Source organism: Mandrillus leucophaeus, unplaced genomic scaffold, assembly GCF_000951045.1.
Source record: "Mandrillus leucophaeus isolate KB7577 unplaced genomic scaffold, Mleu.le_1.0 Scaffold88, whole genome shotgun sequence".
NCBI classification, from domain to species: domain Eukaryota; kingdom Metazoa; phylum Chordata; class Mammalia; order Primates; family Cercopithecidae; genus Mandrillus; species Mandrillus leucophaeus.
The window spans coordinates 4,171,409-4,189,430 of NW_012109585.1; the positions used below are offsets into that span (position 1 = coordinate 4,171,409).

General features: G+C 51.2%; 1 protein-coding gene across 8 annotated transcripts in view; it reads right to left on the reverse strand.

Moving 5' to 3' along the window:
- Positions 1–5,103: 5,103 nt before the first annotated feature.
- The window catches only part of TCF7 (transcription factor 7 (T-cell specific, HMG-box)), a 32,485-nt gene continuing 19,566 nt past the window's right edge, over positions 5,104–18,022 (reverse strand). For 3 of the 8 annotated variants that reach the window (XM_011969221.1, XM_011969220.1, XM_011969224.1), the window contains 7 exons: positions 15,064–15,169; positions 14,184–14,271; positions 10,958–11,077; positions 10,377–10,539; positions 10,160–10,267; positions 9,614–9,662; positions 5,104–7,073 (listed from right to left, as the gene is read on the reverse strand). In XM_011969221.1, coding sequence (XP_011824611.1) covers positions 6,994–7,073; positions 9,614–9,662; positions 10,160–10,267; positions 10,377–10,539; positions 10,958–11,077; positions 14,184–14,271; positions 15,064–15,169 — 714 coding nt within the window. In that variant the 3' untranslated portion in view covers positions 5,104–6,993. Of the gene's footprint in view, positions 8,466–9,613; positions 9,663–10,159; positions 10,268–10,376; positions 10,540–10,957; positions 11,078–14,183; positions 14,272–15,063; positions 15,170–18,022 lie in introns of all 8 variants that reach the window. The other 5 variants (XM_011969222.1, XM_011969218.1, XM_011969219.1 and 2 more) reach the window with 5 other exon arrangements.

Genomic DNA, 18,022 nt, shown 5'->3' on the forward strand with positions numbered 1-18,022 from the left:
TTGCTCTGTCGCCCAGGCTGGAGTGCGGTGGCGCGATCCCGGCTCACTGCAAGCTCCGCCTCCTGGGTTCACGCCATTCTCCTGCCTCAGCCTCCGGAGCAGCTGGGACTACAGGCGCCCGCCACCGCGCCCGGCTAATTTTTTATATTTTTAGTAGAGACGGAGTTTCACCGTGTTACCATGGATGGTCTCGATCTCCTGACCTCGTAATCCGCCCGCCTTGGCCTCCCAAAGTGCTGGGATTACAGGCGTGAGCCACCGCGCCCGGCTTAAACTGTTTTTATAGAGATGAGGTCTCCCCATGTTGCCCAGGCTGTTTTCTAATTCCTGGGCTCGAGATCCTCCTGCCTCAGCCTCCCAAAGTGCTGGGATTATAGATGTGAGCCACAGCACCCACCAATTTTTCCTTTTCTAAAGCTCAGTGTACATTCTGGTAGGAAAGACTCAACCAAGTAAATGTTCTCCCTACAAAGTTGTTTGAGGATTTGAAAAGTTAATCTTTAATTATCTGGATTTGAAACCAGTGTATAACTTTTTAAGCTAGGAAGAAGTCAAGAATAAGAAGACTGCAAGCAAAGGGAAAGCTTACAAAATGGCTGAATCCTTAAAGTGTAGCTCCTGGCTTCTCCTTGATAGGAAGCATTAGACATGGTTTCCCTCTTGGGAGCTGGGAGCTTTTGGTGTAGTTCAGGCGACAAGGCATAAATACTGCTGGGAGGGAGTGGATAACTCTAATAAAAATGTTCCTGGGCCAGGCTCGGTGGCTCACGCTTGTAATCCCAACATTTTCAGAGGCTGAGGTGGGCGGATCACGAGGTCAAGAGATTGAGACCAGCCTGGCCAACATGGTGAAACCCCATCTCTACTAAAAATACAAAAATTAGCTGGGCGTGGTGGCACACACCTGTAGTTCGAGCTACTCGGGAGGCTGAGGCAGGAGAACCGCTTGAACCTGGGAGGCGGAGGTTGCAGTGAGCCGAGATCGCGCCACTGACTTCACTCCAGCCTGGCGATAGAGCGAGACTCCGTCTCAAAAAAAAAAAGTGTTTCTGGACAGAACAAGATTAATGAGCCAATGAGGGGCTACAGAGCTGAAAGTTGCTAGGAAAGGTTCTGTAAAGTGAAACTAACTTGGTTTTAAGAATCAAGTTGGATTTGTTTGGGGGTGGAGAGATGCCAAAGTGAGGAAAAAGCAGTGCTCAGTTAGGAACTAACAGCAGAAGGTTGAGTGTTGGTACATTTCCCTGAGAATATAGACTGTAAAGAGAAATTAGGGCAGGATTAGTGATAGTACTTTGCTGACACTCGGTAGTATTTTATCAGCATTTATTCATCAGACCCACATTAGGCAGGGCAATTTTGAGTGTGTGAGCTAAATTCTAATTTTTTTTTTTTTTTTTTGCTCTTGAACTAAACTAGTCTTTTGAATGTTGGGGGTTTTACAGTTAGAGTCCTGATGACTTTTTCTTGTTTACTGTTGTTAAAAATCACTACCTCCAATGGTCAAAGAGAATGAGTAAGAGAACTGGCTGTGCATATCAAGATGAAGTATGTGTCAGTGGAGATGATCATTGGTGGTGGCAGAAAAGTATTGTCAAAGGTGCTCTTGCTTGACGCACTTCCAATGCGGAACATGGTTTAAGTGATAGATGGCTAATTCACTGATAATGTACTTGTTGCCTTGCAGTCTTGTGTACTGCTGGCTACCTCTGGTCTGTGTGCCAGTATTGAGCAGCATTCTATGGGAGGAATGTAGTTGCTCACAACAGTGTCTGCTTCCACATCTAGTTCTTGTGACCTCTGATATCTCTCAACTTTAAATTTTCTGGAAGTATTTAAGTATATTCAGACCTTCTGATATGTCTTAACTTTAAATTTTCAACCTGCTGTATAGCAGCCTCTTATTGCACACTGAGGATCAGCTTATTTCATTAAAGTGCTCTCACTTTGAATACCTCCCACCTATTTGGTGAAAATTCGTATTTGTCCTTTCCTGAGTATACCATTTCACAACCTCTAATTCTTTGCCTTCTTCAATTGGTTTGCAGACTTTTCTGTTCCAGGAAGCTTACGGAAAGGGGTGGGAAAATAGAGAAGCTGTACTCTGTATCCTGAAGTACTTAAGCAGGGTTTCCAGAGTGGCTTTTTTCTTTTTTGGTGAGTGGAACCTGGCTTTTCTCTTCCCTCCCCAAGCCCCCGACCCTGCTTCCTGACATTGCACATGCCCGAAAGAACAAGGCTTCAGATAAAAGAATGAGAACACTTGAATGAAAAAGGAAGACTTGGTCCAAAGCCCCTGGTGAATATGAAAGAAGTGTCGGCCTGGGCTATCTCCCACATAATTCACAGCTGCTATCTTGTCTTCACAAGTGAAAACATCCCTTACCAATAGTGACCTACCTTGTGAGGACTGCTTGTGATAGGATAGTTCCACCCCCAGGACGTAAGTTTTCCCTTTCCAATTAACATGCCTAATCCCATGCTATCTTTAAGAGCTTGAAAATCCTTCCTGGCCTGAGCTAGGCTTTTATTCTAGGGGACTGTATGAGAACATCCCCACCATCTGTGTTCCCTGTTTTCAAACTCCCTGCTGTTTGAGTATATTCAGATGCTCACTGCCAGTAATGGTTTGTTAGTAGCTCCAAACCATTAGAGAAGAGCTCAGGAGACTGAATTTGAAAGATGCCCACAAGGTGATTAGAGATTTGGAACAAGGTTATCACAGTAAGTTGGGATTGGGGGAGTTGACACAACCAGGGTCTGCTTGGGTGGGCAGCTGTTTCAAAAACCCTTGGTGAACTCTTAAAGCCCTGAAGAGCTTAAAAAAAGCTCTGAAGAGATCTGAGAGTCACACTTAAAGCAGCCTTTCTAACATCGAAGAAAAGCCAACTTAGCCTTTTTATACAATTAACTAGATTTGGGTCTTAAATTCTTCTACTTTGACATACAGTCCTAAGTAGTTGTTTAACATGGCCTTGTTACCCTTGCCCCTTTTGTGCTGTTTTCTGAGAAGCAGATGCAGAAACTGATTCCCTTTCTTCCTCTCTGGAACGGGATATAAAGAACTATTGCGCTTCCCTTTACTTGTGGCCTTCCTGGCCAGGCTTACTGTACACTGAACAAAGCTAGGGAGCAGTGCTTCTGAGCCAGCTGTTGGGGGTCCACAGCCAGAAGGAACGGGAGACCACAGGAGCCATTCAAAAGATAATTACATGTCAGAAGAGAGTCCAGCCATGGGGTTCTGTTAAAGTAGACACCTTCAGGTTGGGAGACATAAGCTTTTTGTCTGCTTGCTGGGCTGAACCCTCACCATATCCACTGAGCACAAAATGGGGAGCAGCTGTACCAAAGGAGGGACGAACATCTTTCACCCAAGTTGCAGGTCTGCTAGTTGTCTGGAAATGTTGAAGGGAGGCTAAGGTGTCTTGTCTTACAGTGTCTCAGGAAACAGGGTTGGTTCTCAGCTGGCAGTGAAGGGGGCCTGGTGTGGTATTAGAAGTTGAACTTGAGGTTGCAATCTCAAATCACCCTCTGGCCTCATAGGAATGCACCAGGGTGATTTGGGAGGATCTGAGTTTATGAAGTCAGACTGAAAAGAAAAAAAAAAAGCTGATCTGATTTAAACAGAGTTGCCAAAGGCTTCCCCGCCAATACACAAAGACTGCATTGTTCATGTACCCTGTGTACTCTAAGTGAGACACCAAATCAGATGCAGCAACCTGGTCTTGCATTTGCATAAGCCCTGGTTAGAATGTAGGTTTTTTTTTTTTTTAAAAAAAAACAACTAGGCCAGTAGCCAGAACAGAATTATTTAAAATGGGACAGATGTCCAGAGAATGGCTAGTGTCCTCTAGCACTCTCTCAGAAAGAAGCAAAAGCAGCAAGTCTGCGGTTACAACTTCCAGTGGCCTACTTTAAATAGACACTGCTCTGAAAGATGATTTTCTTTATAAGTATCTTTAAATACAAAATCCAAAAAATAGAACTCAGTGGAATGACAATGACAATGCATGATGGTGGCCCACTGGCTGTCCCATGTGAAATACCTCTTGCCTGACATTCATCATCTACTTGTTGACTGACTCATTGAGGTGCCTTCATGACACCTTTTACATTCATGATGGGTCTCTGGAAGACAGTAGTGTGCTTGGTGGAAACTGTCATGTAAAAAGTGAGTTGTAGGGAGCTACACAGTGAGGTACACATGGTATATGGATACGGAATGGAATAGACACTGGCGACTTCAAAAGGTGGGAGATGAAAAGGGGATGAGGTATGAAATCCTGTTGAGTACAACGTACACTACTTACGTGCACAGTACACTCTCTGGGTGGGGAGGGCACACTAAAAGCCCAGACCTCACCGCTACACAATATATCCATGTAACACAGCTGCACTTGTACCCCCTAAATGTATACAAATAATGTAAAAATAAAGTGGATATGGTGGCTCTCGTGTCCACCAACAGTGTGTATGACTTTTTAAAAAGTGGGTTATAGATTTATCAAACTGAAAGGCTTGTGTGAAAATATGAAAAATACTTTGTGTCTTAGAGGGTGCTATTAAAAAATCCTTCTTTAGGATTTTGTGGTGCTAATAGGTTATAAAAGACTCCTGTTTGCTCTTGTTTTCCTTGAAATAGGATATGCACTTGTGGAATGTTTTCTTTTCTCTCTGCCCTCAGAGGAAAATGGAGCCTAGTGGTCATGTGTGATCAAATGGAGCCTAGCTGGGTCATTTCAGGTTGGATTCTCTTTTCAGCCTTTATGGACAGCAGTTACCAACTCATCTATTTTATATGAGCACTGGGGAGCAGGCTGGCCTGCATCATTGTGGGGTCTGCATCACTGGGGGGATTGGGGGCTAAGAGAGCAAAGCTTAGGAGTATAGGCCTAGCTCTCAGGGGTGAGGCAGGCAGGGCCCACACCCCTTTAGGGGAGATGACAAGTGTAATCCCTGGTTTCTGCAGGCTGGAGGTTTGGGAACATATGCACCATAGGGAACAAACTCCAAGTTTCCTAACTGTGGAGAAGAAAAGGAAATAATATCGTGCTCTGTTACTGAAACAACTTATTCCTCAGGGTCAGGCTTTGAAAAACAAATCCAGTAAAAAGTATCTTTATTCTCATGTTTAAAAAAGTTTTTCTATGATGATGTATTAACAATGCAAAAATATTTTGAACACTACAATAATCTTTTTCTCAAGACTTCTTGCAGTGTTACACTAGAATATGTGATCTTTGGATTCTGAGAAACCAGTGGCTAAAGTAGGAACTAAAGGCTTTTTTTGAGGGGTGTGTGAGTACATGGACAGCCCTCTTTTTTTTTGTTTTTTGAGACACACTCTCCCTGTTACCCAGGCTGGAGTGCAGTAGCGCCATCTTGGCTCACTGTAACCTCCACCTCCCGGATGGAAGCAATTCTCCCACCTCAGCCTCTTGAGTAGCTGGGATTACACATGCACACCACCACATCCGGCTAATTTTTGTATTTTTAGTAGGTACAGGGTTTCACCATGTTGGCCAGGCTAGTCTCAAACCACTGACCTCAGGTGATCCACCTGTCTCGGCCTGCCAAAGTGCTGGGATTACAGGCGTGAGCCACCGCCAGGCAGCCCTTTTTCTTTGGATTCAGGCTACGTACGATGAGAAGGAAGCAAAAAACAAAAATTAAATTAAAAAAAGACTTGTTTTTCAAGGCTCAGGGTTGAAGCTTGGCTCAAAAATGGGTTAAAGTAGGCTATGGTGAAAACCTGTTTGGACTACTGGAGGTTTTCTGGGCTCCTTGATCTAGTTGTAATGGTCCTCTGTCCCGCAGCCCCATGGGGAAACTGGAGCTGGTCGGGACTGAATGCTGGAAAACAGGCTCTGGCTGTCGTGAGGTTTTGGGTTTGCCATCTCACAGCTGCCCAGGAGCTGGCTGGACTGCCATAGATAAACTGGAAATGGAACTATGAAAAAGGCTCTGTGAGTGGGGAGAGGTGAACACTGGATTTGGGCCATGACTTCTTTGAACTGTTGACTGCGCTGCTAGTGACAAGCCTGGGGCCTTGGTATCAGAGCTTCTTACGCCGGTGAGTTTCTCAGGAAACACTTCCAAATAATTTGAAATAGAGCTAGATACACCCCCGCTCCCCAACTTGCCTGATAAGGTAGTGTCAGGTTATTTCTGTTGCTTAGGTTGATAGGCCTAAACAACCTATTCCATTCCCCTCCCTGCTTCTCGCAAGCTCCTGAGAACATGGTAAGAGGCTTCCTCTGGTCCAACTTATGAGTAGCAGCTGGTTTTGTTTTATAAACAGAGCTTCTCCATTTTCTTAAAAGAGTTGTCATCTTGAGCTTTGTGGCTGTTTGACAAACCAGGTCATTCTTGGTCCATGAATGGGGAGGGTGTGGCAGTGGGGGATGGGGGAGATGGATAGAGAAGGTAGCTAGGCTCAGTTCAGCCCATCTCTAACCTAGAGCAGAAAAGCTAGAGAGGCAGAGGCTTCTGGCTGGCAAGACAGATGGTACAAAGAATAGATGCAGGCAGCCACAGGTACAAGGGATTCCCTTAATTAGATGACACAACAACACAGATCTGATTCCCACCACTTGGAGCAGTTTGAATCGATGGCCTCAGGTTCAGGTGGAAATTTTGCAGCCTCTGGAATCTTCAGGGTCTGAACCCTGAGACGGAGTTAACAGGACCCCTGGCTGGTTTTCATGCAATCTGGGTCTCTGTTGCTTTCTCTCAGCGGGTAGGCTCCTGGAGGAGGCCAGGTGTCCTGTGCCTGCTAGGCTGCCTGTCTCTGAGATTCCTGTTGCTGTACCTGTGTACTCTGCAGGGTGCTGCGGGGGGCCTGTGGGGGCCCTGGGGTTGGGAGGCTGAGAGCAGTGGAGAGACCTGGGGATGTAGGTGCCGGCTCCGCAGGGCTAGCAAGCAGTTCTGTGGGGAAGCGGGGCAGCAGATGGTAAGAGGGTGAGTCCTGGGGAGCTGGGGACCCAGGGCAGCCTAGAGCACTGTCATCGGAAGGAACGGGGCAGGGGCAGCGGCCTTCTCCGGGTAAGTACCGAATGCATTTCTTTTTCCTCCTAGGAATAGTGAAGAGAGTTATCTGTAAACAGAGGGTGAATTCATAGTCATACACCACAACCAAAAAGTGCTGCCTTTGCACAGGCCTGGCTGATTTCTTGTCCTCTCTTCCCGTGACTTGGGTGGTAAGTCAGTGTCCTCAGACTACCACTCTGCTTGGCCTGGCCCAGACCTAGGACAGGTGCAGTTCCCAGAACAGCCACAAGGTGGCACAGGGGCCTTCTGTCACTAGGCCTGTGGGCTGTCACCTGTCTTCCAAGGGAGTCATCTCCCAGTCCCAGCCTTTGAGCTTCTCCAGGTGTGTTTGTGGGACTCAGATCTGCACCAAGGCAAGGGGCCGCAATGCCTATGGCTTCCTTGCCCAGCCATCCCAGTCCTCAGGTTGGGCTAGAGAAGAAGACATGGACAGTGACTCTTCTTGTCCATTACCATCCTTGAGTTCTCTGGGCCAGTTTGTCTCTGATGGAATGAATGGAACAGAACTTCCTCTGAAGACAGGGTTGTTTCCCACTGTGCATATATATGTGGGTACACAGACACACTCCAAACTCCACTCCTCCTTACCCTTAGACAGGGAGTGTGGTGGATACACTGAGGGGCTGGATAAGTGTTCCTTAGAGCCACTGGCCTTACTGCCTGGAGTACCCTCCGTATTAGCCCTGCCAGGCCTGGCCTGAAACTGAGGAAACTTTAACCACTTGTTGGGTAAACTTTGTCACAACCACAAGTATTTCTCTGTTGTATGGTGAAACACGTGGGCCCTTTCCCTCAGACAGCCCAGGGTACCCTGGCTTCTCTCCCCCAGCCTCTTCAGCCCTTTGGTCTCAGTAGGTACAAGATAGCAAGTCACATGGTTGCCTGGCAACCAGATGGTTCTGTGTCGTCACCTTGTTTTTTCAGATTAAGGGCTCAGGATGGTACAGGCAGGGATCCCATCTTGAAGAGGAAGTGAGGGAGCCGATGGGCCATGACTTTGAGGCCTGGGAGAATGGGCTCCAGGCCCCCTTAGTGGTGTTTGAGCTGTCTGTTTGCTGAGGACCTGCTAGGCCCGCTGGCATCAGAGCTACCTTCTTGAGTCTGTCCTTCCTTTCTGGAACATTCTTTCTTTCCACTCCTCCTGCACTTAGACCCAAGCCGCCTTCTCCACACACTGTGTTCAGTATTTACTACTATTCTCAGGAGGCCTGGGCTTCCCAGTCTGCTGAGTATGCTAGTGGGCTGAGGGGCCAAAGGAGTGGGCTGCAGGCCCAGTGGAAATTGTGCAGAGTCAGGGAAGCAGCTTAAAGCAAAGGGAGAACGATGGTGGGGACAAACCCACCTGCACGGACCACACCAATCCGTCTGCTGGTTGAGGCCAAAGCGAGCACGGCATTTCTTAGGCGAGCCAGGGTCTGCTCACAGCCATGCCAGAGGGGCAGAGCAGGGCAGAGGGCGAGCAGGCAGCGGGGCAGAGCAGGGCCCAGAAAGAAGAGTGACATCAGTGTTAGCCAGTTATAGACACCCTACAGCCCCCATAGGCAGAGTGGGCCTCTCCATGGCACAGCCAGCCCCAGTGGGAGCCCAAGAGCCCAGAGCCAAGATATCAGGAAAAGTGGGCACCCAGCTACGCAGTAGAGGCAGTGGGAAGAATGGGAGGGAGGGAGTCCTGTCAGTCTGGCTTATCTCTGTGGCTTATGGGGCCCTTGCAGCATGGAGGCTGCAGAGGAGCCCAAGGAAGACCATGGAGATCCAGCCTCTTCTGCCCTAGGGCCACCCACCTCCTCCCCAACCCCCTACCCATTTTATCCAGTTTTTCTTCATTCTTGACCTACATTCCTTCAAGAGATAAGGCTGAAGGCTATACCTTATGCCTGTTCACTTGCAGGTGGAAGGAAGGGCCCATTCTTTACCTTGGAAAAAGGGCTAAGAACTCTGCCCTGCTCTATCCCAGTCCTAGCCTCCAGCTTCCCTATATGGGGACAGCACATCTGAGAAGGTCTGGGATGTAGAGTCTAAGTTACCAGAGGGGCAGGAATTCACCCACAGGAAGGAGGCCTGCAGCAGAGTGTGGGCTTCTCTACATAGAGCACTTTGCACTGCCATGAAAAATGTTGAAGTAGGGGTGATAAATTGCCAGGCTCCAGCCAGTAGGCTGTGTGATTACTGCGCCTAGTCATGGGGCCTAGCTCAGCCTCTCCCAATCTCAGCAGAACTAGCCAGGACATTGTTTGGGCTAAGCATCAAACCATAGTCAGTTCCTTGCTAGTTTCTCTGGTGAGTGGAGCTAGCAAAGGTCATGGGTGCAAGGCAGAGGAATACACCGTCTACCCAATTCTACCCAGCAGAAGCCAGTTCTGCTGAGTTTCCCTGGGACTTAGTATAATATAGCTGTTTCTTGCATGGGAATTTGACTTGTGAGATGCAGGTCTTATTTTCATAGGCCCCAGGCCCTGAAGGCTCCTGGCTGGGTACCATGCTCCTCCCTTTGGGTCAGAGGAGGGCTGCTCTTAAAATGGGGACATGGAGAAGAGCCTCCACTACTGCTGAGGGAAGGTCTCACCTGTGGTGGATTCTTGGTGCTTTTCCCTCGACCGCCTCTTCTTCTTCCCCTGCAGGGAACAAAAGGAGGGATGCTCAGATCTGGGAGGCAGACACTGGGATACCCACAGCCTGCTGCCTAGCATTGGTACCTCTGGGATTCTGGGCATACAGGCCCCTCCTACCTTGGGGATGCTGGTGTTTCTCGATTGCTGTTCTTGCTAGGCTGCTATGGAGTGCATTTAGAAGCTCTTCCCGTACCCCATTCTGGTCTCCAATTTGAATGGAGGGAGGTGAGGTGACTTCCAGACCCTTTTCTCCCCTTCTGCCCATGTGGCCCAATCAAATGTTGGGTAACAGCCCATGTGTGAGCATATTCTGGAGTGGAGAATAGGATGTGGGCTTGTCCTCTTCTGAGGCAGCCATGGGAGGCCTTAGACCCTCCATGCCCTTCCTCATCAGTGCCTTCAGGACAGTAGTTCTGCGTTCCTTGCTGAGATTGTGGCCTGGGGCATGGTATCTGGAAGGGTCCCCTGCCCACCCCTGCTGTGTGTCACTGGCCACTCACATAGTTGTCCCGCGCTGACCAGCCTGGGTATAGCTGCATGTGCAGCTGCCTCTCCTTGCGGGCCAGCTCATAGTACTTGGCCTGCTCTTCTCGCGACAGCGCATGCCACTGCAATAGGGAAGGGGGACAGGTGGGGTGCATCAGGGAGTCAGCAGGCTGCACCAGGCTGAAGAGGGTCAGGGAGCATCCCTGCCAGCCCACCTGCCCATGGTCTTACCCTGCGGCCCAGGATCTGGTTGATGGCAGCACTCTCCTTAAGTGTGCACTCTGCGATGACCTTGGCTCTCATCTCCTTCATGTACAGCATGAAGGCATTGAGGGGCTTCTTGATGGTTGGCTTCTTGGCCTCCTTCTCTGCCTTGGACTCTGCTTGTGTTTTCCTGAGGAGCACAAATCCAGATTGCTGAGGAGCCCCCTGAGTGCCCACCTAATGGCAGCCTCCTCCTCTAGTGCGGGCCTAGTGTGTGCATAAGTGTATGATACCAGAGTTTTCTAAGTGGAATCTTTTCTAGCTGCCCCCAAATGGGTGAGCAGACAGCTAAGTAACTGTTCCTTATAGGGATACTACAGCCAAGTGGGAAAAGCATGTGTTAAGGACTTCCGAGCCCCCCCTCTGTTGGCTCAGAAAAATCCTTGTTCCCCATCCCACCCACCCCCTCCTACTTCTGAGGATCAAAAACATGTAGCCAGAGGCACAAACAGCTTGGCCAGTGAGCTGGCGGCAGTCCTCAGGCCTGATGGGGAGGCATGTGTATCCTGACTGACGACACCCCCTGCCATCATTGTCTTTTCACTCACAGGTTGCGGTCGAAGGACTGAAGCTCCTGCTTCCCTGAGGGGGGCACAATGGCCGGGTGGGGGATGGCTGCTGGGTGACCAGGTACACTAGAACCTAGCATCAAGGACGGGTGGGTGAACCTGGAGGCAGGAAGAAAGTTAACACTGAGCCAAGAATTATGGGCCAGACCTTTGGACACACACGGAGGCCCCTGCATAGTACATGACTGGAGGACACAGGTGAACAGATACTCTACCCCTACTGGCCTAGACATAAGTACACAGAGATAAATACAAATACCTGCTCCCAGCACACTCACACTGTAAAAATCTACATAGATTGCCATTCAGGTGGTTACTACATAGGTCCCAAGTAGCTTTTGAATCTGTCCCCTTCTCATGTCCTTCCCCCACCAACCCAGCCTCAGGAGCCTGTGGCTGCCCTGTGAGGCCTCATCCCTCTCCTGCTTGACCCTTCCAGGCCTCTCTCCACCCAATAGCCAGAGTGACCATTAAAAACACCTGAATGTTCCTGACCTGCTCCTGCTGAAATTCCCCCAGCATCCACACAATAGAACCCAGGCTGCTCCCAAGGGCCTGCACAGCCCTGCATGAGCATCCTGCTGCTGTTTCTAGCCCCTTCTCTTCCCCTCTGCTTCCTGTCCCTCTCCACTCCCGGTCAGCCCCAATAATGGCTGTTCCCTTGTCTTCCTCTTGCAAAAGATGTATTACTCTTTCCATGAAGCTCTCCCTGACCCATCAGGCCTGCTTCCCCATCACTCAGCTGGCCCATTAAGCTGCTGGTGCCATGTCTACACTTGCTATACTGGGCTGTGAGCTCCAGTAGGCTAGAAATGTCTGTGGAATCCCCTGCCATTGCATATCTGGCACTGAGTCTGTCACTGAGGGAGCAACCTAAGTGAAGGGATCCATGTACACACACCTCCCACTTCACTTTCTTGCTGTTCTGTGGAGACTATTCTGCCCCTTACTGCTTGCACAGGTGTTATCCCTGAGCCAGCAGCCCCTAAGGGTCAGAGGTTGGGGACTTATGTAAAAGGTGCTGTCTCAGCTTGGGGCAGAGCTCAGGGGATTCCCAGGAGAGTCCTAAGTAGGGATGAACAGAGGTGAGTGCACACACATCTGCACAAGGGGTGAGCCACGTATGCATGTACTGTCCTAGCCTCTGGGGCTCTGCTGCATGGTGTGGCCCGGGCTGAGGCCTCTTGGCACTTGCACTAGCTTCATTCTCAGGCACAGGACAGCAGGGGGCTGCAAAATGACAGACGGACAGATGGACAAACGACTAACACAGGGCAAGCATTGGCCCGGGCATGGCCTTGTGTGGGCACTGAAGCCTGGGCAACAGGAAGCAGGAGCCTGGCTGCAGTGTAGGGGACTCACCTGGGGTAGGGGGCGCCAGGGGCTGCAGTGGGGGCAGGGAAGTGCTGTCTATATCCGCAGGAAGGGGACAAGGGGTAGAGAGGAGGGCTGGGCCTGTGGTTGGGAGAGACAGCTGTTAGCAGTCTGGCTGCTGGCCAGACACAGGGAAGGACTTCCCTACCTTGCTAGGCAGGCCTTGACCCATCCTGTGAGACAGATGGGCCTCTGCTGGAATTTCAAGCATCTGCCACCAGAGGGCAGCTTGTGCTGCACCTGTTTCCCTCTGTGAACTTGTATGGGTGCTTGAGGAATGGAAACGGTATCCTTCTTCTGGGGCCCAGCTTAGCAGGCCCCTGGGCCCCTCCAGCCTGCTTCTGTTTCTTTGACGGTATAGGGCTGATACCTGTCCTGGGGCCATTGCAGCCACTGTTAACACTGGATTGTTTTGCACCACTTTGCCTGCTTCAACTCCTGGTCATCCTTCAGGTCTTCCATGGCTAAGTGACCCTTTCTCCTGAAATCCCTGAGATTCCAAGCTGGATGAGGTACCCCTCTGGGCTCCTACAGTCCCTAACCAGAGCACTACCAAGAGTGCCCTATAATTGTCTGGTTTTTTGCCTGGGTTGCCCACTAGGTAGACTGAGTTCTGAGAGGGCAGGGACCTAAGGATCAGTCAGCTTCAGCAGTGCCGACTACCCCGGTGCCCAGAACCCTGCCTGGCACACAGTAGGGCTCAGTGGAAAGATGGCGAAAATACCCCCACTTCTTTCCTCACAGCCAAGTGCTACCGGGTGGAAGCGAGAGCACAGGGCTGCCTAAAGTCGCCTCCTTACAGCCTTGGTAGGTAAAATCTACTCAAGTCTCTTAGACTTTAGCACTGCTGGCCTAGGGGATGTTTTGGAAAGGCTGGCCTAAAGATTTGCATCCACGGAACTCTGGTCTAGTCCAGTAAGGCTGGGCTCTTGAGCATCTTGCTACACCTTGATCCTAGGGGTATTCATGGGAGTAGTCTTGATTTGTATTCAGAATGGATTGTCCAAGGAGAATCTGGAACAGAGGAGGGTGCTGACCATGGGTAAAGGGCAAGTGGGCCGCAGGTTGGGCCTCTGGCCTGCATGATCTCCCTGGGAAGTCAAGTTTTCCTGCTGTTGGGTGACTGCCGCAGTCCAGCTCTCTGAAATAGGCTATAGACCTGCACAGCTCACACTATCGTTGATGAGTAAAGGGCCAAGTAGCCTGCCAAGGCCCAGCTCCAGCTGAGGATAGGCCCTTTGGCCCATAGTCAGGCCTACTGGCTGAGGAGGCCGGGCTTTCTTTTCCTGGCCCAGCCTTAAGACTCTCCAAGCAGGCTGGTCAGAGGCTTGGGCTCAAGCAGGCACCACAGGGAGGGACACTGCCCCTCAACCAGCCCAGCCAAGGAAAGGACCAGAAGCAGTAGGCACTGAGGACAGTGAGCTGAGAAGCAGAAGCCTCTCTGGTGGCCACTCATGCTGTCCCCGCCCTGCTCGGGCCCACCTTTCTTCTTCACATATGCATATGGCCCTGGAGGTCCCTTAGCAGCCCAGAGTTCTCCCATCCAAGGGGACCTCTTGGACACTGAGGGACACAGGGCTGGGACCAAGGAGCAGTTCTCCTGCCTCCCCAAAGGGAGTATGTCAGGCTACCTGGGGAATGCAGGCCAGGGGTACATGAAGACCCCTAGCTCGGAGCCAGGTTAGGACAGAGTTGCTGGCCAGCCTCTGGCATCTAAACAGAGCTGGCAGCAGGGTGGCCAGCCAAGAGGGATGGAGGAGGAAATGGAAGGGCAGGCAGGTCTTGGTCTGACCAGCACACGGTGCCCCTTTCCCATTGGACCCCCACTCACCAGCTCACAGTGTGGGGGAGCTGCCCCATGCTGCCTGAGGTCAGGGAGTAGAAGCCAGAGAGGTCAGGGGTCTGCAGAGGCCTGTGAACTGCAGAGGAGAGAGGCTGAGTGAGTGGGCTAGCCTGACTCGGCAGGCCACATCAGCAGTTACTGCAACCTAGAGCCTCCTATAGGGGCCTTAAGATCCCACCAGCTTTGCTAGAGGACCGGACATAAACTGGTTTATTCAGGAGGATCCCAGTGTGATAACAGTGCCCCTTTGACAGACAAGGGAACCCAGGGCAGAGGGCTGGGGTGACTTGCCTAAGACGTTAGGGGGCCAGTAGGCAGAGCTGAAGTCACTCAGGCATGGAGGCATTGGGGCATCTCTGCTTGGGGGACTCCAGCCTGGCTTTCTGGGCAGGAGGCAGGCCCCTGGTCTAGGGGAACCCAGCCTGGGGAGCCAAGGCTCCACCTGCCCCCCAGGGTTGAGTCAGCAGGTTTCCCACAGCTGACAATGAGGGATTTCAGAATGACTTTGCCTGAGGCTGAGGTGAATCAGCCGTCACAACCACCACTTTCCATTTTCTCACTGAGGGGAGGAAAGGCTACAGTTTTACAGTTCTCAGCAATGCTGCAATACTGGCAGCGAGGTCACCCATGAGATTTAGGCTTGTAGCTCAACCTGAAGCCTTCACAGTTTGACCTAGCACCCCCTTTTCCAGTCTTCTGGTGCCCTCATACCCCCAGTCCACCTTTCTGGAATTTTCTTTGGGCCCTTAGTTTGCACAGCCCCAGGTTCTCCAGTTATAAAATGGACCCAGCTACCTGATCTCAGAAGCCAGGGTCTTGGCCCTTAGGCTCTGGTTTCACTGGGCCCCTCCCCATCCCAGGCTTGTACCTTGCTTCTGGCTGATGTCCGCAGGTGCAGGGGTGGGGTGTGGGCTGTTGAAATGGTCGTAGAGAGAGAGTTGGGGGACACCATGGGGGGGCTGATTGGCCTTGTGCTGAAAAATGAGAAGGAGAGTGGGTGAGTGTGGAGAGTCCTGAGGGAGGGAAGGCACTGGGGTGAGGGTGTGCAGAAAGCCCAGCTGTCAAAGAAAAGTAGTGGTGGCCAAAACCACAAGCCTCAGGGAAGGGGATACCACTCAAGTCACCATGTCCAGTGCCCCTGCCCACTAGCCCCTAAGACTTTGCCCAAGCAGTCCCACCCCCTAGAAAGCCTCTTGGTCTTTCTGGGCACTTAGTTCCTGGAGGTGCATCTCCTCTGTCCAGAAAACCCTTATTGGCCTCCTCATCTCAGGTTTGGCTTGTCTGGGGGTTGCTTACAGCCTCCAGCCCTCTAAAGCAGGGCATGGCCTGAGGACCCAGGCCTACCCCAGCACAGCCTGGAGCTTTCTTTTCCTCCTCCTCTAGCCCCCAATCTGGGGATTCTGAGTCTGACCATTTGTCTTAGCTCAGGCCTAACAGGATTTTCTGACACAGGGAAGGGCCCTCTTCAATCCCCTAACTCAGGGGAGATGGGGCCTGGCTTCCTCCAGGGCCAACCTTGCCCAGCCCCCATACTTCCTGCTTCCTCAGCACCGCAGGACTCTTTTCTTTTCTCTTCTTTTTTTTTTTTTTGAGACAGAGTCTCGCTCTGTGGCCCAGGCTGGAGTACAGTGGCACGATCTCAGCTCACTGCAACCTCCGCCTCCTGGGGGTTTAAGCGATTCTCCTGCCTCAGCCTCCCGAATAGCTGGGATTACAGGCACCCACCACCATGCCCAGCTAATTTTTGTATTTTTAGTAGAGATGGGGTTTCGCCACATTGGCCAGGCTGGTCTCAAACTCCTGACCTCAAGTGATCCACCCGCCTCGGTCTCCCAAAGTGCTGGGATTACAGGCGTGAGCCACTGCGCCTGGCCAAGACTCTTAACACTAGTTGCATTGCTCTATCAAGAGATGACTCAGTCAGCAGACTGGAAGGAGGGGCTCCCCAGGGAGACCTGGCTGCAGGGAGTCGCTGCCAGGGCCAAGGCCCAGCTCTACAGTATTCTCAGTGTACATCTGCACGGGTCAGGGCCCTGGAGACATCTTCTGCAACCAAGGCTCAACTTCCCACTTTGAAAAGCCCATCTGCAGGGCTGCTGTTGGCTGGGAGCATGGATGAGTGATCACTGACCCCTGGCACAGAGGAAACGAGACGTCTTTGGGGCAAGTCAGTAATAAGGGGCTGTGGCCTGGTTTCCTCCCCACTCTGTGGGTGCAATTCCTGACTGGGTGAATTTAGCCAGACTCCTTAAGAGCTTCAGGCATCTCTCCTAGTAGTGAATAGGGTTTATGGCCCCTTTATTACCAGGCCTGGAGAAGGGTGGCTCATGGTGAGGGGGCCTGGCACAGTCCCTTGGCACTTGGTTATTAGAAGCCCAGGGCAAGCCTAGATGGAAGGCTGGGTATGAGCCCCACTGTAGCCAAGGAATGAAGCTCCCAGCTGGGCACAGGCTCCCACATCTGCCAGCAACAGCCCTGTTGCTGGCATCTTTCCTCACATTCCTGCCTCCGGGCTACAGGCTTCACCCTTCCCTTCAGGTCTTAGGGAAGGTGCTGACACTGCCACCTGTCAGGGCCCTGCTCATCCATCTGCCCACCAGGAGGAGCCTTACATAACAGGGCTTCCCAGGCTTCCTCCTTTCCTCAGGCAGACAGGGGCGGATGTCCCTATAGATGGCTAGCAAGGAAGAGGAGAGGCTGGGGCAGCTGCAGGGTGTGTGAACACATGTGAACTCCTTCAGGCATCTGGTACCTGCCACATGCCAGGGACTGTGTCATGCATTTTGTAAACCCTATCTTTCCCATCAGGGTACAAACAGGCTGCCATTTCTCCCATCTCTAAATCCTCCCTCAGCTACCACCTCCTCCCTTTTACAGAAACCTCAGCAGACCTGTCCCCATTCACTGCCCCTAGTTCTCAGCCCTCATTCTGCCTTCAACCCAGCCAGTCTCCTGCCCCATCCCTCCACCAGATGACTCTTGTCAAAGTCCCAGTGACTTCCACAATCCTGAACTCAATGGTCAGTTCTTAGTCTTCATTTTACACGACCTCTCTGCAGCATCAGACACAATGGTTTCTCCCACTTCCTTGAAAGAGTTTCTTCACTTGGCTTGCAGAATGCCACACTGCCTGATACTCCTCCAGCTTCATGGACCACTCCTTCCTGACCTTGTTTCTGGCTCCCATCTTCCTCTCATCTGGGTTTACAGCTTTAAACATCTTCATGTGATGACTCCACATTTCTTCTCCAGCCCCACTTCTGGGAACTCTACTTTCCAAATGCTTACTCAACTCTACTTGGTGGTCTGAAATGCCCCCTAAACTCAACATATCCAGATCAGAACCTCTGACTTCCTGCCCCAAACGCTCCTCCCTGTCTTCCTCAGTTAATGGCAACTCCATCCTTTCAGCTGCTCAGACTAAAGACCTTGGAGTCATCCTTGACTTCTTCTCTGATACTCCATATCCAATTTGTCAGCAAATCCTAATGCTCTACCTTCTAAATGTATCTAGAATCCCAGCACTTCTTCCTTCTTCCTTGTCCCCCACCCAGTCTAAGCCACCATCACTTTGCACCTGGATGACTGCGGCAGCCCCCTCCCTAGACCCCTGCTTCTCTCCTGTCCCTCCGCCAGTCCTCAATCCAGCAGCAACAGGAATGAGATCGTGTCAATTCTGCCTGAAGCTTCCAGTGGCTTCCCACAGTATCTCCTGACCTGGAGCCTACAAAGTTCTCTGTGGGCTGGGCACCGTGGCTTCATGCCTGTAATTCCAGCACTTTGGGAGGCTGACGCAGGAGGATTGCTTTAGGTCAGGAGTTCAAGAC